General features: G+C 46.9%; 1 protein-coding gene across 1 annotated transcript; it reads left to right on the plus strand.

Moving 5' to 3' along the window:
- The first annotated feature begins 18,964 nt into the window (after positions 1–18,964).
- LOC140212949 (uncharacterized) lies at positions 18,965–23,663 on the plus strand. The gene is made up of 2 exons (XM_072284053.1): positions 18,965–19,636; positions 23,652–23,663. The coding sequence occupies exons 1-2, from the start codon at positions 18,965–18,967 to the stop codon at positions 23,661–23,663; spliced, it is 684 nt and encodes a 227-aa protein (XP_072140154.1).
- The last annotated feature ends 1,958 nt before the right edge of the window (positions 23,664–25,621 follow it).

Below are 25,621 nucleotides of genomic sequence, written 5' to 3' on the forward strand. Positions count from 1 at the left end.
TCCAGACTAATCGTTCGGACCCGCGTACCTTCCACAAAGTTCTACACCATTCGCGTTACACGATGAAATCAGATAACACAACGTTCGGCGACAACAGATAGCCAGGTAGAAGTAACGATAACTTTCCAGAAACTTCGGATACATGAAGGCGCGTCGCGCGCTGCGCGATTACATTTGTTAGGTGGCGAAACGTGGTCGCTCGATAAAGATAAGTGCACGTGTCAATATATAAGGGTTGGTTATATTCCGCACATTTCTCTATCACCTGATTGATAGTGTGAGTATGGTCTATTGTTGAGTAGCCTTTACGGAATCCTGCCTGGTCCTTTGGCTGACAGAAGTCTAAGGTGTTCGTGATTCTATTTGCGATTACCTTAGTAAATATTTTGTAGGCCACGGTCAGTAAGCTGATCGGTCTATAATTTTTCAAGTCTTTGGCGTCCCCTTTCTTATGGATTAGGATTATGTTAGCGTTCTTCCAAGATTCCGGTACACTCGAGGTCATGAGGCATTGCGTATACAGGGTGGCCAGTTTCTCTAGAACAATCTGACCACCATCCTTCAACAAATCTGCGGTTACCTGATCCTCCCCAGCTGCCTTCCCCCTTTGCATAGCTCCCAAGGCTTTCTTTACTTCTTCCGGCGTTACCTTTGGGACTTCGAATTCCTCTAGACTATTTTCTCTTCCATTATCGTCGTGGGTGCCACTGGTACTGTATAAATCTCCATAGAACTCCTCAGCCACTTGAACTATCTCATCCATATTAGTAATGATATCGCCGGCTTTGTCTCTTAACGCATACATCTGATTCTTGCCAATTCCTAGTTTCTTCTTCACTGATTTTAGGCTTCCTCCTTCTAGCCTTGTAGTGGTAATCCTACGATTTTTTTTTTGCTTCGGCTATATGCCACATACTCCGATATTGTTAATCATTGTCCTGGTAATGGGTTGCCACGGTAGCTCAAGAGCATGGCGGAATGACGGTGATTGTATGGCGCCGACACGTGGTAGAATGAAATGACGAAGGAATGGTAATAATGGAACGAGAAAAGCAGTATAATGACTCTGGAATGACAATAATGGTGTCGATTCTTAAAATATGATTTGATGAAACACAGCAATGCTGTTCACAGCGTGTTTACAGGAGGTATTCAGAGACCTGGATTGGGAAGAATTGGGGATAAAAGTTAATGGAGAATACCTTAGTAACTTGCGATTCGCTGATGATATTGCCTTGCTTAGTAACTAAGGAGACTAATTGCAATCCATGCTCACTGACCTGGAGAGTCAAAGCAGAAGAGTGGGTCTAAAACTTAATCTGCAGAAAACTATCATAATGTTTAACAGTCTCGGAAGAGAACAGCAGTTTACGGTAGGTAGCGAGACACTGCAAGTGGTGAGGGAATACATCTACTTAGGGCAGGTAGTGACGGCAGATCCGGATCATGGGACGGAAATAATCAGAAGAATAAGAATGGGCTGGGGTGCGTTTGGCAGGCACTCTCAGATTATGAACAGCAGGTTGCCATTATCCCTCAAAAGAAAAGTGTATAATAGCTGCGTCTTACCAGTACTCACCTACGGGGCAGAAACCTGGAGGCTTACGAAAAGTGTTCTACTTAAATTGAGGACGACGCAACGAGCTATGGAAAGAAGATTGATAGGTGTAACGTTAAGGGATAAGAAAAAAGCAGATTGGTTGAGTGAACAAACGCGAGTTAATGACATCTTAGTTGAAATCAAGAAAAAGAAATGGGCATGGGCAGGGCATGTAATGAGGAGGGAAGATAACCGATGGTCATTAAGTGTTACGGACTGGATTCCAAGGGAAGGGAAGCGTAGCAGGGGGCGGCAGAAGGCTAGGTGGGCGGATGAGATTAAGAAGTTCACAGGGACGACATGGCCACAATTAGTACATGACCGGGGTTGTTGGAGAAGTATGGGAGAGGCCTTTGCACTGTAGTGGGCGTAACCACGCTGCTGCTGCTGCTGATGATGATGATGATAAAATAGTGTGACAACCACGACACGAGGACAAGGGATGACAACTGTAGGACGACGATGACGTTACGAAAATAGTATCATAACAATCTGCCGAAGAATTTCACGGCGGCACGACGACGATGGATTAACAACGGATGCATGATAGCGTCTGTGCGGCGATGACGCAATGGCGACGATAGCATGACGACGGCGGCATAGTCACGATTGAATGACTGCCGCGTGATTACGATAGATTGAAGAAAAAGGAATGACGTAGACGGATCGACGAATGTGCTATGACGGGCAAGGTACGACAATAGTGGGATGACGTAACTTATCTGATGACGCTGGTGACAGCGTGACGACGGTAGCTCACGACGACGGGATGTCAAAATTGTCTATGGAACGACCTTGATGGCATCACGAGGATGGCATGACAACGAATGGAGGACGGCGACTGTGTGACGACGTCGCAATGACGACGATGGCGTGACAACAGAATCAGCAGAGTGGGATGACGACAATGTATGATAACACTGGCGTAACGATGACTGTACCATTAAGTCTGTATGACGACGATGGCGTGAAGACGATGGCAGGACGAGAGCAGGATAACGAAGCTGCTGGGACGAAACGGCACAACCAGGACGGCATGACGACAACGGTGTGTGACGACGTCGCAATGACGACGATGGCGTGACAACAGAATCAGCAGAATGGGATGACGACACTGTATGATAACACTGGCGTAACGATGACTGTACCATTAAGTCTGTATGACGACGATGGCGTGAAGACGATGGCAGGACGAGAGCAGGATAACGAAGCTGCTGGGACGAAACGGCACGACCAGGACGGCACGACGACAATGGTATGACAACGGATGCATGACAGCAACTGTCTCGCCCGCTCGTCGCTTTCTCTTTCCTGGTAATTGTATATATGTGTTCAAAACAAATAATAATGGCATGAAAAGGACGGTATAATAACGACCGAATCACAACAGTATAATTGCAATTTATTGACGTAGAAAGACTGACGGCGATGGAACGACAAAGGCGGTATGACGACAGGGCGGCATGACGACAATGAGATGACGTTAATGAAGTGATGACAATAAAAAACGACAGCGTGACGACGACGGTGTGATGACGAGGGCTTGTCGAAACTCAGATGACCAAGCTGCAATGACCACTGTGCAACGACTGCGACGCCATCACGACCACTAACACACAAATAGTGGCACAAGCTACTAGGCAACTTGGAACACTGGGTCAGACTAGAAGGCGTCATTGTGAGAGCATGACAAGAGTCGGGTAGGTCACGAAGCTGTACTGATGGCGATTGTACGACTACGACGGCGTCACGATGGTGATGCGGGAAGGAATGCACAACGACTGTATCACGATGATGTTGTGATGGCGACAGCATGACGAGAGTCGGATGAGAAAGCTCGAATCACGACAATGCAACGACCGTGACGGCGTCATGACCGCGGGCCCATACCTAGTCGCCTAAGCTATTAGACAGGGTGCGGTTGAAGGGGTGATGACGACGGCATGATGCGAGTAATATCACGAATATGGAATGATGACCATGGAACGACCACGATGGAATCACGGCCTGGAGCACATACCTAGTGGCCCAAGCAAGTATGCTATATAGGTCAGTAGGTAAACGTAAGAAGCTAGATAGACAGATTGGCTCAAAAGTGCTGAAGTTGGCACAAAATGCTATTCGCATTAAAAAAACAAGCCACGGCTGATGTGCCGACAAAGTTACATAGGCAATATCACATTGGCACTACACGCGATTTTTCGAATAATTCCGGTTCACCCTTAGGTAGGGATAATGAAGGGAGGCTATCACACATAGGCGATTTCTTTTAAATCTATACGGCCTCAACTATTGACTTAAGCTATCTCCGTGTTACAAAACGATTGAGGTGTCCTCAAAAGTAGTTCGCATCAGCATTCATGACAATGAAGAGCAAGATGCGAACGAGGCACCCCTGTGAGGGAACAGTGGTACTTTGAGTCTAATGTTCAGGCAGTGACTCGTCTGCCCAATGTAATAGGATGTAATGTAATATGCATCTGTCCAATCTAAATTTCGTTGAGAATAAAGCCCATGGTTCGCGCTTGCGCTGTCATTTCCTATGATACCGCAACCAACCTTGAGCCATCAGGCCAATGATGCACACCCACTAACTTTCTAATCTCAGCGGTTGTTGGATAGGAAGCAGAGCAAGTTGTGAATCTAGGCACATCAGAGCTCGAGGATCAGCCGCTGTCAAGGGTGGTAGGCCCTGTGTCGGCAATGCAAAAATCTATGGTAGCTATTAACAGCGGAGCTGCTCTAAGTCAAGCCTTCGCCGTCCAGCGTCAAGTGTCACGTAAGAGGGCATGTTAATGACACAAACCCACTATGGAAATAGGGCATAGAAGGGGTATAGGAGCAGGTGTTTCGCCGGCGAGCGCCCTTTCGGCTCGTGGATTCCGTTCGGCGCGAGCGGCAGCGCAGACAAGGCGCAAATCCCGAGCTTCGAGTGCGAGAAGCGCAAGCCCCGTGCTCGTGGAGGCGAGCCAACGTCCGCTTTCAAGAGGATGCAACTCAAGCCAAGCACCAGCAGACGCAACGTAACGACCAACTTCGAGAGTAGGAGGCCGAGCAGAGACGTCAACGCAGAGAGATTCCTTCCACGGACGATGGCGATGGACGATTCAAGAGAGAATTCCTTGACCGTGAGTGCGGCCAGAGCTGCAAGGTGTGTGATAGACTGTGGGTTGATCACAACCTCACGCAAATGGAGACTGTGTGCAATCCAGAACCGAAGCTCGAATCTAGCAAAACTACGACAACGAGACAAAATACTTTTATGAAAATCGTGCTTAACACGAGTTCAAACTTGAGAAAACGAGCACCAGCTTCGCTGTTTTCACAGCTTTCACTACCTGGAACTTCTTTTACTTTTTTGTTATGTCTTTTCAGAAAAATAGGGGGAAGGGGAAACGGGGGCCTCAAAAGAGAATGTGAAATTATAATTATTTCGGCAGCGTGTTACACTACCTTAACATGTGTAGCCCTGCTGTACACTTGGTACTGAAGTTATGTGATCGGACCGCCTTTTTGGAAGACATAAGGAGCCGTAGTATGAAGTGCACGTGCGGCAAGCCGTTGACTGCGAACTTCGGGTCTACTTTGCCGTCTCGTACCGTCGCGCTGCTGCTTTCGCAGTTCGGCTTCTTCGGGTCGTTTTCCACGCTTAGATGAGGCTTGGGCGCCTATATAGCGGGGTCAGACTCGGGCCAACAACGTTTCTCTTCGACTTTACGTTGCATCCTCTAAGCAGGGGAAAGCAGCAATCGTGGTCGAACGCTTTGTTCCCGACACATTCGCACATTGCAACTCGTTTCTTGCTTGAGAAGCATCCTTGACCGTAGCGTACTTCCAAGGGGAGTATGTAAATATTGAGGATGATTCGGATGCTTATTTCGAGCTTGTTGTTTATGGAAACGTATGCTGTTCTGTCTGCTGTATGGGTAATTTCGATGAATGTATGCGCTGTTCGCTACACTTTTCTGAGCCCTTATAGCCTCTGTTGGCATGAGCAATTGCATTCTTTGCTTGCCTAAAGGGGTATCAGCTATTGCTGGTGATGATAACTCTTGTACCACTCGACTAGACGCAGCGTTTCTAACGCGACAGCGTTAATGGCCCGCGTAGCAGAAAATCCGACGTCGGCACTGGTGTGCCGCGTCCAGCGTCGACCGCGTTTCGCGAACAATCATTCCGAACCACGCATACCCAACCGCGCAGGTCCTCCTTAAAGTACGACTTACACACAACCTGCAGACATGATAGCGTCGGATTGTGATTTGAGAATAGGAGAACGCATATTTCTGTTACAAGGAAACTCAAGCACAAATCCTTTTTCCAGCGTTCCTACCATTAATAGAGCGGCGCGCCCGCTTCCTTACAACACCTGTAGATGGCGCTCGCTTCAGCGTATTGCGTTCCATGCAATGGAACGCAATGTACAACCGTTCCACGCCAGAAAACTCGCCTTCATGCATAGCATTCGCCACCGGCGTTTGCCGTGAAACATTGTGGTTGCATAAACTGCAGTTGCCGGGAAGCTCGAGAAGCAGTCGGATCTTTGAATTCTGCCGCGTTCCACTGTTAAAGGCGAAGCTCAAGCGTCCTTCAAATTTTTCGAAGGCCGTCGCGCAGCGAGGCTTTCGCCTTAATAAGGCCGGCGGCGGGGTTCTACCGGGCACCCAAGGGACCGCATGCGGATCAAAGCTGAAACCAGTCCGGTCCACAAGTTGGGGGGCTGCGAGGTGGGAGCGTGCACTGGGTCGTTAGCATGCAAGTAGTTTCCACACATACCCAGCACGCGGAGGCATCGGCGTTCTCCCACCCCCAGCTTAGTGCGGGTTACAGCTCTCGCGTCCCCTTTGTCCCTTTGGTGTATTGGGGGCGCTGCCAAAGTGCAATAAGTAATGACATTGTTCACACTCAGTACTTGCGTAAAAGCGAACGCGCGCTTCACAGGTAGCACAGTGAAAGAGCTACCAGGAACATTCGCATTCTAGGTAGAGGCAGGTGGTGTCTCATCCCTAAGAAGCAGATGTACCGAAAATAGGCGCGCTGCTTGCATCGCATCCCTTGCGTGCTGCTGGATCGGAGAGCTTTAGTGAATGTGCACATGCAAAATGTACTGCGCCATATCATTGCGCTTCAGCCGTTTATGCTAAACAACAGAAAATACATCTCGGGATCAATAATTGGCAGACGCTATGTTCTGCAATTGATCTGTAAACCAAATGCGAGTTCGAAGAACTTAATTAAGGGATCTGTAAAACGAATGGCTGGATAAGGTAAAGAAGGAAGAAGTGTTTAATTGTTTACCACAAGGGAGAGCCCTCATCGACATTTTAAGATGAGGTGGACTACGGTCACTATTCATTCTCGGAAACAGATTGCTCAAGTGTGTCTTTAAAGTTTGTTGAAACCGATAAAGAACAAAACAAAGCATGACCTACTACGGACAATATTGCGACATCTATCACTTGGCTGCATCACTCATTATCACTCATCACGCATTATTCCCGAAAGCGCAACTTTTTCTTTCGTTTACAAGTTCTCTTTACAATATAATCTTGAGTTGTGATATAGCCACTTCTTTCGTATCGACTTCCACCTATCCACTTCTTTTCTATTTGTACGCGTTTTATTGTGCTTTGAAATTGAGAACCTTCTGTAACATCTACTCAGCTTCTTTCTATATCCGAGGTAAACACAGCTGGGCTATTGCAAGAATGGCAAGCTCCCTCCCCCCCACCCCCTCCCCGATGATATATGACAGACAATGTCCTTGACTTGTGTTTACTTGAGCACAGGCGCCGCGTTGCTTGTGATAGGTGCTTGCCTAATATTATGGTTGGATAATGTATTATCTCCCGGATGAAACTACGAAGTCGCTATTGTACGGCAGGTATATATATATGGAGGACGGTCGGTAATGTAGTACAGAAATCAGGGCATCTTCTTTTTCACAGATACGATTTGGACCGTTTGGCCATTATATAGACCATTTCGTTTGAGGCAGCCGTTGCGGTGAGTACCATAGGATCTGATACTGGCACTTAAAGTGCACTGAGCTCATGATTTCCGCACACACTTGAGTTTTCGCGATACGTGGGTCCCCTCACTTAGTAGTTAGAATTATTGTCCACTGCAGTATTTGGCACTAAAACACTCTTTAATGTTGCACTTATGCGCAGGCTGCGTATCCGAACAGAGACAGTACAGTGCCAGGAAATATTTAATAAAATAGTAAACAGTCCTTAACTTCTCAGCTTCCCAATAGTTGCATATGTAGGCTGAGAGCCATGCAGCTAGGTTGAGTGACTTGTGTGATTCACTCAGAGTAAAGTACATGCCTACCAACTTGACAAATTCTCCAAAAGAAGGAAGTTTGATCTCAAAGGAATTTGGAGGCCAAAATATTATACGACTGGAACCACTATGCCTATTTTTATTTATTTATTTATTTATTTTGAGTACCCTAAAGGCTCGGAAGGCATTACATAAGGGGGGATACAATTCACACATGATATGTCAACGCAATAAAAACGACTGAAGACAACTGAATTTAGAGAGTTTATTCCGTTCAGCGCCTCACCACAGCGTTGTACATTATAAATCGTTCTGCAAATGTGCTGTACTTCTGAATGTAAGATACTGAGGCACTGGGTGTATCTATGAGAAATATTTTTATAGATTGATGGGCTTCATGCCCACATATGTAAAACACCGAGTATAAAGACAGAAACGGCATTAAAGGCGCCTACAACAACATCAGAATAACAGCAAGTTACTCCTGTAATTATGTTACTAAGGAAAAAATGCACACAAAAGAGTGTTAAAAATAAAGAATACGATGAAGAAAATGCAACGTACAGCTTATACAGATTATTCGTTTAACGAAGGTGCCAATTTGCATGAATTACAAAATCTGCCAACACAAACATGTATAACAGCTCAGCGGGCACTCGCAGAAAAAAACGAGCTCTATAAAGAGAAAGAACTCCGTTAAGCAAAACACCGAAATTATGATGGGCAATAGACAACGGACTTTTAGATAGTTATCATTGTGAGTAAATATCGAAACAGAAAAAGAATGAAATGTAACGCTACAGCTAGCAACCGTTTGGGAAGCTCCTTCACTTTACCGATTATTATAACAATTCCTTTACTGATGTTGTTTAGGAGCCGATGGAAGGATATATATTTACGTTTAACTGGCGCAGTTTACTCTGAATAGAGCTACTTATCAACATTTGCGAGAACTTATTTATTACCAATAAACTGAAAAATATAGATATACGTCGCGATTAGTTTCCTGATAATTATCGGCCTATATATGGATATAAAGTAGGTGCTGCATTATTGCCTACAAAACTGACTTCAATGAACCCTGTGGACAACTTCGCGGTGGGCGCTAAGAGTAGTTTTTATAATCATCTAGGTGACATTCACTAGTCTGTAATTATCGCTTCTTATATCTCCTCGCAAAGAAAAAAAATGGCAGTTTCATCTAAAGGCGAAGTATGGAAAACAACAATAAGACTTAGCATAGAGCTCGAGTTACTCAGACAGTGTTCTAAGCATTCGCTGAGGAGACATGTAGGCGTGATGCAGCACGCGAGACAAGTGCTGAGCAGGAACGGTGCCCTGGCAGACACCAGGTATGTCACAGTGCTGACGCACTGAGGAATGCCGGCAGTGGCGTTGCAGGAGTTACACCTTGATGGTGAGATAAGTTTGAAGAGAAAACTGTTGGTATTTGTCAGCGTCCAATGAAGCGTTTACTGTCTGTATCGCTCAAACCAATGTACACACTAGGGTGTGGTATGCATACGAATGCTAGGCGGGGACGCTGATGTGTGCGCCGACGACGCTCGTACCAGCAGCGGAAGCCATCGCTTGACTATCGAGTCGATTGAAAGAATCAGGAAAGTGCATTCACTCTGCATCTGTTGGCAGGAGGGATGAAAACTTACGTCTCAGACTTGCATTCATACCACTGGCGACCAGTTGCCTTTTAACTCAATTTCCCTTTATTCATCAGTTCTACATGTCATGACAAAAAACAAAGTATTTGACCCTAGGTTTTCTATGCTGTCTCGGTCTGTTGGCTTCACATGATTGTCCCGAACATAAATCCGCCCCCCGCGTACCCGGTACCTTCTTTTCTTGTTATGCTCGTCCAGTGTTTAATAAAAGGCATTTGAAATGGGGACGCACAAGACACAGTGAATAAATCACACGTAATGCAAAGTAACATGACGGCACATCGCAAACTACAAGTAGGCGGAACAATACATCAGTAAGAAAGTGGAGCAGAATTATCAAATTGTCTATTCGTAAGTGAGCATTGCCATTGGCAGGCCACCTTCACTGTCTGGATTTGAAGGCCTTTCCTCATAAAAGCAATCCCAGTGTGAGAGGGATTTTCTTTATATGGGCCCTTATCCAGAAGGACTGTCTAGGGCCACAGGCAATAAATTGTGCTCTCATGAGTGAGTTTTTAAAGCCGTTATAGAAAACTCTTAAGAGCACCGCGGCTGCTGAAACACTGTGCCATTCCGAGAAATAATGCATGAAAAAAATGTCGTTTTCCTACTCGCTTTATTTTATCGAATTTTATAGTATGCGAAATAAAGCTTTTTCATTAGCCTTGTGCTGTTATCGTTGAGGCTGCACGAAGCTCAGGTTAGTGATATTTACCTCCACAGGCTGATATATGTCACTTGAAAGATCTAAGCACGATTTCCCTCGATGTTAGTAGAATATATTTGCTTAAGACAGGCCACTTAGTATGTACACTCGATCCTTGGTCAAAGGAATGATTTGCGTTCCATTAATCTTTATTTCCGTAGTGCCTGTGATAAGTTCTATAAACGATGCATCGTCTCCTTCTTAGATAGGACACGTTTAAGGTAAATATAATTCCTCATAGCGATCTATTTCAGTAACCATCCCTTCGGGCAGAGGAAAAGTTTTAATGATTCGTAATGCCTAAGTAAAGCGCCTAATCATGTTCCGATAGTGACAGAAATTTCACAATGGTCTGTCAGCGATGCTGTCCGCAATGTCAAACGTTCTAAGTCGAGCTCACAAAAATAGCCTTGTAGTGTCGAAAATAGGCAACCCTCATTAATATATTGTTACCGACACGAAAGTGCAGGCATTCATTAGGCAGCAGCATGACCAGCCGGAGTTTGGACATCTTCTGACTACCATAAAAAAATGCTGCCTTAGTGATATTTGTGAGTGCAGAAATAGAATAATTTCTATCTTTCAGACAAAATACCTGCAAGTGCGTTTTTCAAAAGCGCTTTCCCAAAACAGAAAATGCAGCTGACCTCTGAAACATCTTACAGGTTATAGTTTCTTTATAATTGACTGCTACCGGAACTAGCAGCAGGAAATGATGTGGCTGCGTGTGTTGCTCATTTTGACGGCAATCTGTCTTCCGTCTATCTGCCAAGGTAAGTAAATTTTTATTTTCAGAGAACTCTGGGTTTTGCTTGTTCATTTTGATAGAGCGTTTCTTTATAGCCTCTGAGAGATGAGTTTTCCAAAGACGAGAAGGAGTAACAGTTGCGTTGTGCATGTGTTTGCCTGCAGAAATTACGCGTAAAATAAAATTACGACACAAAAGACGGCATTTTGCAAGCTCACCAGTTCAGCCTCTGACACATCACTGTCAATTCTTTATATGTTACTGATAGATTTGGCTATATTTTATATTGTTGTTATTGGCACTAATTAGCAATAAAGAAGTTTGGTTCATTGTTGAACCATGTTTGATTAAATTTATGGGCAATATACCTCGAAGCCGAACGATGTTTGTCGGCAATACGTTAAGATCATGTAGTAGTGCAGGCCGTAAAAACAAGGTACATGTGCCCAAAATATTCTAAAAAAGCTAACTCCCCATGACAACCTTTGGTCAATATGTATTTCCAGAAGTATGTTTCACACGGTGCGACAAAAGCGAAAAATATAGAGGACCTGCGTCCCCATCTCCTTGCTGTTTCCGCATGCCTTTCAGGAGCACCGCACTAGGTTTTGCATGAAAAACGGACAAGCGTCGCGTGTATATCACGTATTTTTGACTGCGTTAGCCATGTATCCAACCGTTCAACGGCAAGAAACAGCTCATATTTTAACGACAGCCTGTGCGCCGTTCCTGCAGCATCACCAATTGTGACACGTGACTTCGCTAACTGATCCAATGTAGAACGCGCAAAACTGTCCGCTGAAGGTGAATGAAATATATGATGAAAATTGCACACACTGTGGCAATGAAAAAGCAGAGATTTCACTAGCCAGAATGGAGAAGTAAACGCATTACGAATGGCGACGCACTGCAGATTTCAGCGACGGATGCACTTCTCAACGCTCTGGTGGACCTGGAAGAGCAAAACGTTTTTTGCAGCTGCCAAAAAAAAAATGTTGAGACATAATACGCGACGTGCTCGACATCGTGGAATCATACCACAGCGTGACACAAGGATGAGAAACGTGCAACAAATTCTTGACACTGATGTTTCCCGTAACTATTGCCTTCAATGGGAGCAACATGTGCGCAATTGTTTTTTTATAAGTAATTTCTTCTTAGCGTCGCAGATAAGGCACCGAGGGCCTGAAAGCGCTGGTTTGTCCGAGGGAAATTTGTCAACTCGCCACGCAACACTTTTATCGAAGAAAACACTTTGCGCGAAATGTCTCAAGTTTAGGCAATGTTGCGGGAAGAAAGCATTTAAATGCGCTCAGTAAAATTGGATTTAATGACAATCAAAGCTCGCCATTCATCCCCGCCGCGGCGCTCGCGCTCATCTTGAACGGCTCGCATTGCGGAAGTCATCGTTACAGCACATGTGCCCCCTGGGGCAGCTCTTCCCATCGCTGCCCTAACGGGGTCCACGCCACGGCAACAACGGAAGCTGCACTGCCCGTAAACTTGTATATCATTTTCACCATTGACTTCAGCAGTACAGGTTCCTTTCTCGTATGACTTACCACAAAGCTTCTCGCGAGGGCAGCGGCGCGACATGGCGTGCAGCGAGCGGTGGGGGGGGGGGGGGGGGAGAAGGGTTGGGTTATGTAGACGCTGCTTTAGGCAACAGCAAACGAATGAATAATGACATGCTATTTTTAATTTATGTGTTAACGGCCCGTTTATTTGGTGTAAAATGTCTGTTTGAGGGTGTTAGTGAAGTTGATGTTCATGACTTAGCGGAGCATACTACGAGTGAGCTCATTCGGCACCTGCTTTAAAGATCGCCTCTCCATGCACAGCGGAGGTCGTAACGAAGCTAGGTGGTGCCAGGACTTCCCTAACACCGTACGTCAGGGTGGTGAGCAGCTTAAATTATGTTTTCAATGTCCACGAAGATGTCACTGCATCCGGTTTCGGCATCAACGACGCGCTAAACTCAGTGCCTCTCCCTCTACATACGGTTTAGTTGATGCAGAGTTTATGTGGTGCAACGGTGAGCACTCTCGCTCTATCTGTGGAGTCAAAATTTTTCCAAGTAGTTAAAGAAACGGATAACAGGGGCCCTATAACGTAAAACTATTCCAATTTGTTTCTATTCCAATCTCCTGACGTCAAATTTGCGTAACCACCGACGCAAGCACCGGGCGGTCACCCGCAGGGTTGTCTGAACAGACCAATCAAACGCTCTCCTCGTTCATAGGAGGTCACTTTTGTTTGCTTGAAAAACGAATAACGTTGCCTAAACTGAGCAGCTTGTCGTATCTAATTGGCTGACAAGAGGCGAGGAGAACGCTCAAGTGGAGAGGAATTCACTGGGGCAGAGCCAGTGCACTGAAAATCGATAACCGGATGAAGAGGGTGGTGCCGGCGTGTGCGATTGGTCGGCTTTCCCTTACATAGCTTGTGGTGGCTGGTCGAAAATCACGGCGGCATGCAACGGAAGCTTAAGAATGACGCTAAAACTGACCCTCAGCAAAGAAAAGTTGGCAGAATGAGGTGGTAAGCGTGCCGAAAGGCCTCGAAAACGTTACACGGCCACGCAAGAAGTTTTATTATACGCAAATACACCCATGCTCTCCGGCAGGTGCGAGTAGCCAGCGTCTCAGCGATCGGCGGCAGCCATCGTTTATTCCTTTCGGAACGGGGCAGCCTGCGGCTATTCCGAAGAAAATTCAGTTTTGTTCGGCATATTAATGCATCTTTATCGCGTACACGTCACTTTGACGCGGTGAGTTCTTGCGGTTTTGTGACGTCGCATGACAGGCAGGTGAGATGGGTGTCGCCCGAAAACTTTTTACCAATCGCCGAGGGCTAATGACGAAAAGGGGTCGATTAAGAAATAACTGTATTTCTTTTTTCTGTCAAATCATGCATAATCAGTGTGTACACATCATATCAGATGGGGAGGTATCGCGGTTTTCGTGACGTCGCGTCACAGACAAGTGAAGTGGCCGTGGTCGGAAAAAGTTTTTGACTAATCGTGGAGGGCTGATAGCAGAATTGCAATAGAAAAGTTTGGAATAGTTTTACGTTATAGCGCCCCAGTTTCCTTTCTGGCGAACGCCTAACAACACCGCGCGAGTTCAGACGTGATATTTACGCGATGGTGTTCCCCGCTCAGCGACGGCAGCTGAAGTTGACATACAGGGTGCGTAAGCATTTTTATGCCTACCCAACGATCGTCTCCGTCACTCCGTCACGTAAAACGATCACAAGAGTAACAATGGTGTTGCTGGTGTAAAGCCCGACGGAAGGCAGCCTTGGTGTGTCGCAACAAGTTTTGAACATGCGCCTTGAGGTGTTTACGCTGGCAGAGCAGCAATACAGTCAATGGAGACACGACACAGGCTTCAAATATGGGCTCCTAGGTTGTCAGCTGCGATGTATGTCGGAATCAAGTAGTGTCTAGCAGTCACGATTGTTGCACGAGTCGAGGCGCACTATGGTAGTCCAAGCCATGTCCTGGAGCCTAGCGTTGCAAATTTTCGAGGGTGCGAATGTTTGTTTTACCTGTGTTCGCCAAAACCGGTAAGCTGTGCAGCATATAGCCCAGCAACAATGTTTTGTACAGCTGCAGCATGACACCGCACCGACGTGCCTTAGCTTTTTTCGCATAGAACTTCCCTATATGAGCAATCGAAATTAATCTCTACTTCAGGTAGATGCAGTGGTAGCTCCATGAAAGTTCCCTGCAATAATCAAGAAGGAATGAGGTTTCTGGTATGCAATAGCCTCGCCATTGAGAGAAACAGGGTATGGCGTTATGCATTTGTGCGTAAACGCAATCAACGTGTATTTTTCGGTGGACACACAAGGGCCTTCTTTGCGGAGATATGAACAAGTTAGGGTGGCCGCCCACTGAATCCTTGCGCGCACTTGAAGACAAGTCAGCGAAGAAAGCCAAAGTCGAATATCGCCAGCAAATATTGACAGGTGAACTGCCTTGGGTAAAGTTTCAGCAAGGCCTACCATTGTTAGATTAAAGAGAATAGGGCTCAATAGCCTGCTCTGTGGTACGCCACTGCATCTGTAATAGTTGGTAGTGGGGCCATGTTTGGGCTGCACAAAGAAGGACCTTCTCCTCGAGTAGTCACGAGTCCAGTGGAACATTCAGGCACCTGACTCGAGGATCGGTTGTTGTGTTACATGATCATACGCCTCGAGATTAGATTATGGGGTTTTACGTGCCAAAACCACTTTCTGATTATGAGGCACGCCGTAGTGGAGGACTCCGGAAATTTCGACCACCCGGGGTTCTTTAACGTGCACCTAAATCTAAGTACACGGGTGTTTTCGCATTTCGCCCCCATCGAAATGCGGCCGCCGCGGCCGGGATTCGATCCCGCGACCTCGTGCTCAGCAGCCAAACACCATAGCCACTGAGCAACCACGGCGGGTGATCATACGCCTCGTTCACATCAAGAAAGAGCCCCACTGATGTGCGCTTGAGGCGTTTCTGCTGCTGGGTGAACGTTGTGAGGTTAATAACATTGTATATGGATAACCTGCCTTGGCGAAAGCCTGTCATGGGGTCAGGGTTACATATCGCGGCGTTCAAGATACTATTGTAAGCGTGTAAGGATCATCGTTTGCATTACTGTACTTATGCAACTTGCCAGGATAATGGGGCAATATGACGACAAGTCAAATGATGACTTTCCTAGCTTAAGTAGCGGTACAAGCGTATTTATCTTGCATTGCTAAGGAACTATGGCATCATGCCATGAGCGGCTGTCGTGATTCAACACCTCTTGTCCAGCCTCTTGTCCATGATGGGATAGAGCAGCATAGGTAATGTTATCGGGCCCCGGTCAAGGTGAATGTCAAGAAGCAGCAAGAGGTGTGAAGTTCTTCCATGGTAAATGGAATTACCCCTTTCTGGGACGTCAGACACATTCACACATCTTCGGCGTTAGGGTTGACACATATGGCAGCGGTTCGCGCGCAAAAGTCATTCTCCACTTAAAGTTGCACGCGGGACTGATTTTAGGCTAAGGCCATGAAAGAATGTTGCTGCTACAGAGACGAGCGCAGGCCAAGAACAATCCTCCGGATGTGTGACAGTCGTTTACTAGCCTCCAGTTACTAACAAAATTATCTCCAACATTGTTCCTGCCATTTGTCCAAATGGCGCTGGATTTTACTTTGTTCTCCATCACATTCTCAGGTCACAAACTGCATTCGTGCGCCTGTATTTCTTTTAAGTTCGTCCTCGAAGTGCAGTTAGCCTCTCCAGTTCTACGTCGAATCCGGAACGCTTCGCTGTCAACGCTAGGATGCATGAAGCTTCCCTCATTGCTTCTGTGACAGTATCCTGCGGGTTGTGGTCAAGATCTTCTCCGCATGCATCTTTCACGCGTAGCCTAAATTTACGCCAGTCGATTCTTCGTACTGCATTCGATGAGGTGAAATCGTTTAGCCTACTGATCCGAACGTAAGTGGGAATATAGTCACTCCCATGCGTTTCTATGTCTCAGAGCCACTGAACTTGCGAATAGAAGCAGCGAGATACCAGAGTCAAATCCAGGCAACTGCTGCACTCATGGTCTCGCAGGTAAATAGGAATACCATGATTCATAACACAAAGGTCGTGATGATAGGCGAATGGCAGTAGATTCCTACATCTCTAATTGATTTTCAAGCTGCTCTAAAGTAAGTGAGGCACGTTGAAGTCTCCCATTATAATGCAAGTACAGCTGGTTCCTAACACTGTCTCACAGCCTACCGCGTTAAAACCGTCCAGACGGGAATATGTAGACACCAAAGAGTGTGAATGACACTTGCTTCCTTCTTACACGTAAGCAGACCTAATGACTGCTATCGTGGGGTTGTACTGCGTGGTGGGCATATGTAAAATCCATGCGGATGTAAACGAGAACATTCCTGCGTACCTCACGTCGAACAAGGAACCGTTTCGTACCCTGACATCTCGATAGCAGGAAGTACGTTGGGCTCGCTAGTAACGATTATGGGAATCCGTTTTATGAAAATATACTCAAGGAATGATAAGATGCGGTAACCCAAGCCTCTGGTGTTCCACTGTAAAATACAAGCTTGTATGACCTTCTGCGAAATGACAGTATTCAGCGAGCTATTGTGTCTAAACAAGGCTTGAAGTATTGGATTTAGACTATCGAGAGCTGTCAAGGACACATGATATGAAAAGCACGGGAAGCGCGTGAAGCTCGAGAGAAGTTGAAGAAAAAGGAGGCGAAGGTAGATGAGCTGGCATTACTGACGTGGGCATGAACTGGTACAGGCGCATCGCCTGCTCTGCTCTGGTGACGTGATCGGGATTGAACAGGGACCCGGACCGGATAGCGGACACCTGTGAGTTGGCCCGCTACAGCTCCAGTTCCTGAGCCTCGGATACGGTGCCATGGCTGTGCTCCACAGCCTCCGTCCAGCCCCACGAAGCCGTCACCTGCCACCGCCCAGTGCCACGGAGGCAATCACCTGACCCCGTCAACGGCACAACGCCCGACTGGCCAAGACCGCGTCTAGTGCCACGCTGGGCTAGGCGGAGGACCACAACCCCATCGCTCGCAACGGAGATCGACGCCTGCTCCACGTCAGAGCCTTGCAGGCCTACGCCGCGTCGGATCCACGCAGGTCAACGTCCTACGCAACGCCGGGCCGAAATCCGACGCAAGTGGTGACGATCAGAACACTCGATTCGTGGGGACTACATGTCATTGAGCTAGTCGAAGTAGGAACAGCTTATAGCTAATATCTAGTTCAGTTTTCACGTGGAGTGCTAGTTTTGGTAAACTTTCGAGTGTGTATAGCGTTTATGGTGTGTTACGTTACTGTGCGCTTAATTTTTCATCAGAATTTTTCCTTGAGAATGATGCTTTTATTAAGTTCACATTGTGTCTGTCCATTTCTGAGGCACTGAAGTTCCTGACAAGTTGCTGTAGTGCACTTTGAGCTGACGGTGATGCTGGCTTTTGGAGTTGCACGCGGATGGCGTTCATCAGTGATCGAAGCATTGCAATCGCTTTTTGATCCTCCAAGGCAGTTTATCGGTGGGACGCTGAGAATTCAAGGCTGCCTCTTTGCACTGTGAATTTGCAGGTGACAGGCGTTGACAACCTAGGCCAAGCTGCATCAGCCGCAGCTTTGCTTTTTTCGGTATTCGAGTTCTTATCAGTCGCAATTGGTCTGGGTGGCAAGAGAAATGAAGCAGGAGAGTGTGCAATCGACGCTGAATAAGCAATCACTTTTATTAACGAATGTCGATGACGATATCGCCGCTTTCTGATAGTTTTGGTAGGATCCAGGTGAGAGAAGTATTCTCTCGCCATTTTTTTGAGACAGCCAGCCCTATTTCAATATTTGCCTGTACATTGATGAAGCTTCATGGGGTACATAATTCAAAAATTTTGGAACAGAGGCTCTGCAATCATCCACGGAGTGGATGATTGCAGAGCCTCTGCAGAGCCTCTTCGTGGAGAGCCTCTTCGTGGAGAAAGTGCGCGACATCTCCCTGGATGAAGACGACATTATGGTGTCATTTGACGTGAAGTCGCTCTTCACTTCAGTGCCTGTTGACCTGGCCGTTGCTACGTGCAGAGATGCCCTACTGGCGGACGACACGCTCGCTGAGCGCACCCCTTTGGAAGTACAGGACATTTGCGAGCTTTTAGACTTCTGTTTGAGCAACACCTACTTCACTTACAACAAACATTTTTACAGGCAGATCAACGGAACTGCCATGGGTGCTTCCATTTCCGTTACTACCGCCAACTTGGTCATGGAAGTCATTGAACAGAAGGCCCTCACTGACTTCAGAGAAACAAGCCGTCGAGGGCCTCCGGAACAATGACTCCATTGCCATCCTTCCTGCAGATAAGGGAAATGCCATCGTGTTGATCGACAGAAGTGACTACAATGAGAAAATGAAGGATTTGCTATCAGACGAGGATACGTACGTCGCGATCCAAAAAGACCCCACGGTCAACCTGCAAACAAGACTGCAGAAGCTCCTCTCCAAGGTTTTTAAATTTGTTCCACCGCAGCAAAAGCATCTCTACCATCGCCTCTTGTGTACTAACGGGTCCGCACCTGCAATATACGGACTACCGAAAGTTCACAAGCCAGGCGTTCCACTACGGCCCATTGTAGACTTTACAAGGTCACCGCTGCACCGGTTATCAGGTTACCTACACCAAGTGCTGGGCCCGCTCACCGGCAAGACAGCGACGCACATTTCAAATTCTTATGCCTTCGTGGAGAAAGTGCGCGACATCTCCCTGGATGAAGACGACATTATGGTGTCATTTGACGTGAAGTCGCTCTTCACTTCAGTGCCTGTTGACCTGGCTGTTGCTACGTGCAGAGATGCCCTACTGGCGGACGACACGCTCGCTGAGCGCACCCCTTTGGAAGTACAGGACATTTGCGAGCTTTTAGACTTCTGTTTGAGCAACACCTACTTCACTTACAACAAACATTTTTACAGGCAGATCAACGGAACTGCCATGGGTGCTTCCATTTCCGTTACTACCGCCAACTTGGTCATGGAAGTCATTGAACAGAAGGCCCTCACTGACTTCGCTCCCGCGCCGAAGGTTTTCGTCCGCTACGTAGACGACTGTTTTTGCATTGTGCGAAAGCCGGACGCTTCACGCCTCCTACGTCTTCTAAACTCGACAAACGCAGCCCTACAATTTACCACAGAATACGAGTGTGACAACAGCCTCCCCTTCCTTGACGTCCTCGTGCGGCGAAGTGGAACGAGGCTCTCATTTGCCGTGCACAGGAAGGCGACTCATACCGGCCAGTACTTAAACTTCAATTCATGTCACCCGGCTTGCCACAAGCAATCCGTTGTCTCATCTCTCGTGACGCGGGCCACACGCATCTGCTCAAGTGACCACGAAATGCAGAACGAACTGAAAAGAATTCGTCACGAATTATCCAGGAACGGGTACCCCAAGAAGTTTATTGGCAAAATGGAAGCCCGCGTGCTCCATCCAAAGCCGTCTCAAGGCAAGTCGCTCATGAAACGCGCTGGCGTCCCATATGTTCCTGGTGTCAGCGAAGCCCTTAGCCGCGTATTCTCAACATACGATCTCAGAATAGCCCACATGCCATCCAACAAGCTGAGAAATCAGCTTGTTAACGTAAAGGATCGGCTTGAAAGCAAGAATTATCCCGGTGTCATATACAAGGTACCATGCGCAGACTGCAGCTGCAGCTACATCGGTGAAACCGGCAAATTCACGAGAAGACTAAAAGAGCACCAAAGGGACGTGTCCAACAAGAAAAAAGTCTCGAACGCCCTTGCCGAACACGCCGATAATCGCTGTCACCGCATCGATTGGGAAAACGCTGCTATAATAGCTAAGGAAAAGAATTCGATGACGCGACTCTTGTTAGAATCTTTATTTATTCAAACTACTGACAACACTATCAACAGGACTGATGGCAATCTTCCCGCTAACTACACCCGTTCCCTACGTCACATTCTGCCATAAAAACGACTCGCGGCTCTTGCCCGCTTTTAGTGTGACCAAGGAACCCGTACGGGTCCCGAAACGTCTCTGTGTGTTTTTTCACCTTGACTTGGTCAGTGGCCGCAATTTCTTCATCATCATGTTACCTGACCAGACGAACTTTCGTCGAACTCTTGACTACTACCTATCCACGGAGTGGGTTTCAGCGCCGCAAGAATGGCGTATTTTCGCATGCGCTTCTCGCATGACCAAGCTTCATGCAGTTGTGGCATCGTAGTGGCTTCGGTACGAAAACTGGCACAGGGTGTCGAAAGTGGCCCACCTTTACCTACAAAGGTAGACAGTAGCATTTGGACAGAATATTCAAAGAACGTCGGCTCCCTGGCGCATAACATTCGCGATGACAGCAGCTTCACTGCTTAGCTTGACAAGAACTTCCAAGTCGGAGCTAGGAATGGTGGCATCTACATCGTAGACGACACCGAGAACGACGGCAGAGCCGAGCGGTAATACCCCGTATGGCACAGGGTATTCAGCGTGGCTACGTGCGTGACATCAATCACCAACACGTTCTTTCGTATGTTCTCTCTGATGTTGTTAAATGCATTCGGTAACAAACCCTCCAGCAGCACCGAAACAGACTGCCTGTGCAAGCATTTCATGTTGCCGTTGGGCACAACAGCAACGAAAAGGATGGTGTCAGTAGCAGGCCTCCATTGCTTTGTTTCAGGACAAAGAGGTCCTAGTGTTCTCTCTCATCACCTTACACAACAAGTTTGCAGTTGCAGTCGGATGGCTCATTGCTGCTCAATGAGCAGACACTGGTGTGCTTGCCGTTAGAGTCACTGTGGGGGCCTGTCCGCTTTCTGGATGCGGCCACTGCTGACGCCGCCAAACCTTGCAGAAGTTCGAGGTAGCACACGTCCGTCGCCGACGGACGAAGAAGCGATGTCTCGGGGGTGCATGTATGATTCCGGAAAAAAAGGCAAAACATACTGAAACAACATTCGGTCAAGCAGGCACTCCGTCGATGTCCAAGGTCACAAAACAACAAAGAAAAGCTATGAGGGTCCCTCAGGACAATATATTCGCAGCTCAAGGAAAATAAGTCCTGGTCTGTAGATTAAACAAATGACAAGCATTTGTTGGGTCTACAGTGCGCGCTCACAAGGATGCTTGGACATCACATTGCGAGGACGAAGAAACCTACAGCTTGTATCACGGGTATACCCAATAGGGCGAATAAATTATGCTGGCTTCAGAAATGAAGAAAAGCTTTCTGAAAAAAAGGTTCCACAAAGCTACAAGGTATCATAATAATAATAATAATAATAACAATAATAATAATAATAATAATAATAATAATAATCTCCACCACCAACAACATAATCATCATCATCATCCTGGTTACGCCCACTGCAGGGCAAAGGCCTCTCCCATACTTCTCCAACTACCCCGGTCATGTACTAATTGTGGCCATGTTGTCCCTGCAAACTTCTTAATCTCATCCGCCCACCTAACTTTCTGCAGCCCCCTGCTACGCTTCCCTTCCCTTGGACTCCAGTCGGTAACCCATAATGACCATCGGTTATCTCGCCACCTCATTTCATGTCCTGCCCATTGATTGATTGATTGAGTAACTTTTATTTCACAGTCCCGCAGAACGCGTATTAGCACGTCGCGGGCCGCTCTCACGTCGGGACCGACAGGCCTAGCCTGCCAGCAGCATCGTGGGCCTGCTGGACAGCCCAACGTTGCTCAGCCAGGAGTGGGTTGCGGAGGGCCACCTCCCACCTAGCTGAGCTGAGGTCAGGGCTTGCTATAGAGATACATCCCCAGAGCATGTGCGAAAATGTTGATCTATCCCCGCAAGCAGGGCACGCGTCATCAGTGTAAACCTCCGGATATATCGCATGTAACGTGAACAGGTTGGGATAGGTTTCTGTCTGCAACAGTCTGAATGTCAGTGCCTGAGGCATAGTGAGCTTGGGGTGAGGAGGAGGGTATTGTCGCCGCGATAGATAGAAGTGTTTAAGAAGTTCATTATAACTGGCAGGCGCGTCCCTACCATGCATAACTCTCTCTTCGGCCGTTACAGCGCCAGCGCGGTCAGTCAGTGCGCGCGCGGCAGCGTGGGCCGTCTCATTGAGGTTCGTGGGGACACCCGCCATATGCCCAACGTGGGCTGGGAACCAAGTAAGCGAGTGATACTTGTTTCTATCCGGACCTGCCTTACGAAGTAGCCCAAAAGCCTGTTCTGAGATCACTCCACACTGAAATGCCCTAATGGCCGACCGTGAGTCACTATAGATGACGTCGCTGCTGTCATCAAGCATCGCCAAGGCAATGGCCACCTGCTCGGCTATCGCCGGATCTCCGGTTTGTACAGATGCACAGTTCGTGAGTCGCTGTTTGGAATCCACCACTACTGCAGAAAAGGAGCACCCCTCCCGATATGCGGCCGCGTCAACAAAGCAGGCTCTACGCCCCTCTGTCTGGATCTGTTTGAGTATGGTTGAAGCTCTTGCTGCCCATATCCATTTGTTTTTCTTGGTTTCAGCTAAGATGTCATTAACTCGCGTTGGTTCCCTCACCCAATCTGCTCTTTTCTTATTCCTTAACGTTACACTCATCATTCTTATTTCCATAGCTCGTTGCGTCATCCTCAATTTAAGTAGAGCCCTTTTCGTAAGCCCCCAGGTTTCTGCCCCGTAGGTGCGTACTGGTGAGACACTTCTGTTATATACTTTTCTCTTGAGGGATAATGGCAACCTGCTGTTTATGATTCAGAATACCTGCCAAACGCACCCCAGCTCATTCTTATTCTTCTGATTATTTCAGTCTCACGATCGGGATCCGTGGTTACTACCTGTCCTATGTAGGTGTATTCCCTTACCACTTCCAGTGCCTCGCTACCTATCGTAAACTGCTGTTCTCTTCCTAGCCTGTTAAACATTAGTTTTCTGCACAATAATTTTAGCCCCACCCTTATGCTTTGCCTCTCCAGGTCAGTGAGCATGCATTGCAATTGGCCCCTTGAGTTACCAAGCAAGGCATTATCATCAGCGAATCGCAAGTTACTAAGATATTCTCCATTAACTCTTATTCCCAATCCTTCCCTATCCAGGTCTCTGACTAGCTCCTGTAAAGCACGCTGTGAATAGCATTGAAGATATCGTATATCCCTGCCTGACGCCTTTCTTTATTGGTATTTTGTTGCTTTCTTTATGGAGGACTACGGTGGCTGTGGAGCCGCTATAGATATCTTTCAGTATCTTTACATACGGCTGGTCTACACCCTGATCCCGTAATGCCTCCATGACTGCTGAGGTTTCGACTGAATCAAACGCTTTCTCGTATTGAATGAACGCTATATATAAGGGTTGGTTATATTCCGCTTATTTCTCTATCACCTGATTGACAGTGTGAATATGGTCTATTGTTGAGCAGCCATTACGGAATCCTGCCTGGTCCTTTGGCTGACAGAAGTCTAAGGTGCTCCTGATTCTGTTTGCGATTATCTTAGTAAATACTTTGTAGGCAACGGACAGTAAGCTGATCGGTCTATAATTTTCAAGTCCTTGGCGTACCCTTTCCTATGGATTAGGATTATGTTAGCGTTCTTCCAAGATTCCGGTACCCTCGAAGTCATGAGGCATTGCGCATACAGAGTGGCCAGTTTTTCTAGAACAATCTGCCCACCATCCTTCAATAAATCTGCTGTTACCTGATCCTCCCTAGCTGCCTTCCCCCTTTGCATAGCTCCCAAGGCTTTCTTTACTTCTTCCGGCGTTATTTGTGGGGTTTCGAATTCCTCTTGACTCTTCTCTATTCCATTATCGTCGTGGGTGCCACTGGTACGGTATAAATATCTATAGAACTCCTTAGCCACTTGAACTATCTCATCCATTTTTGTAGTGATATTGCCGACTTTGTCTCTTAACGCATACATCTGATTCTTGCCTATTCCTAGTTTCTTCTTCACTGCTTTTAGGCTTCGTCCGTTCCTGAGAGCACGTTCAATTCTATCCATATTATACTTCCTTATGTCAGCTGCTTTACGCTTGTTGATTAACTTCGAAAATTCTGCCAGTTCTAATCTACCTGTAGGGTTAGAGGCTTTTATACATTAGCGTTTCTTGATCAGATCTTTCGTCTCCTGCGAAAGCTTCCTGATATCCTGTCTAACGATGTTACCACCGACATTTATTGCACACTTCCTAATGATGCCCATAAGATTGTCGTTCATTGCTTCAACACTAAGGTCCTCTTCCTGAGTTAAAGCCGAATATCCGTTCTGTAGCGTGATCCGGAATTCGTCCATTTTACCTCTTACCAATAGCTTATTGATCGGCTTTTATGTACCAGTTTCTTCCGTTCCCTCCTCAAGTCTAGGCTAATTCGACTTCTTACCATCCTATGGTCACTGCAGCGCACCGTGCTGAGCCCGTCCACATATTGTATGATACCAGGGTTAGCGCAGAGTATGAAGTCTATTTCATTTCTAGTCTCTCCATTCAGGCTCCACCACGTCCACATTCGGCTCTCCGCTGCTATTCCTAGAGCCTATGCCATATTCTCCCACTGACTTGTCTCTAGCCTGCTTCTTGCCTACCCTGGCATTGAAGTCGCCCATCAGTAGAGTGTATCTTGTTTTAACTTTACACATCGCCGATTTCGCGTCTTAATAGAAGTTTTCGACTTCCTTGTCATCATGACTGGATGTAGGGGCGTAGACCTGTACGACCTTCAATTTACCTCTTATTAAGTTTCACAACAAGACCTGCCACCCTCTCGTTAATGCTGTAGAGTTCCTGTATGTTACCAGCTATATCCTTATTAATCAGGAATCCGACTCCTAGTTCTCGTCTTTCCGCTAAGCCAAGCACAGGACGTGCCGGCTTTTTAGCACTGTATATCTTTCTTTTGTCTTCCTAACTTCAATGAGCCTTATTATGTCCCATTTACTGCCCTCTAATTCCTCCTATAGCACTGCTAGACTCGCCTCACTAGATAACGTTCTAGCGTTAAACGTTGCCAGGTTCAGATTCCAATGGCGGCCTGTCCGCAACCAGGGATTCTTAGCACCCTCTGATG

The sequence above is a fragment of the Dermacentor andersoni genome, chromosome 8, assembly GCF_023375885.2.
Source record: "Dermacentor andersoni chromosome 8, qqDerAnde1_hic_scaffold, whole genome shotgun sequence".
NCBI lineage: Eukaryota > Metazoa > Arthropoda > Arachnida > Ixodida > Ixodidae > Dermacentor > Dermacentor andersoni.

Coding starts and splice junctions, on each gene's coding strand:
- LOC140212949 (XM_072284053.1), top strand. CDS start 18,965: ATGAAGGATTTGCTATCAGACGAGGATACGTACGTCGCGATCCAAAAA.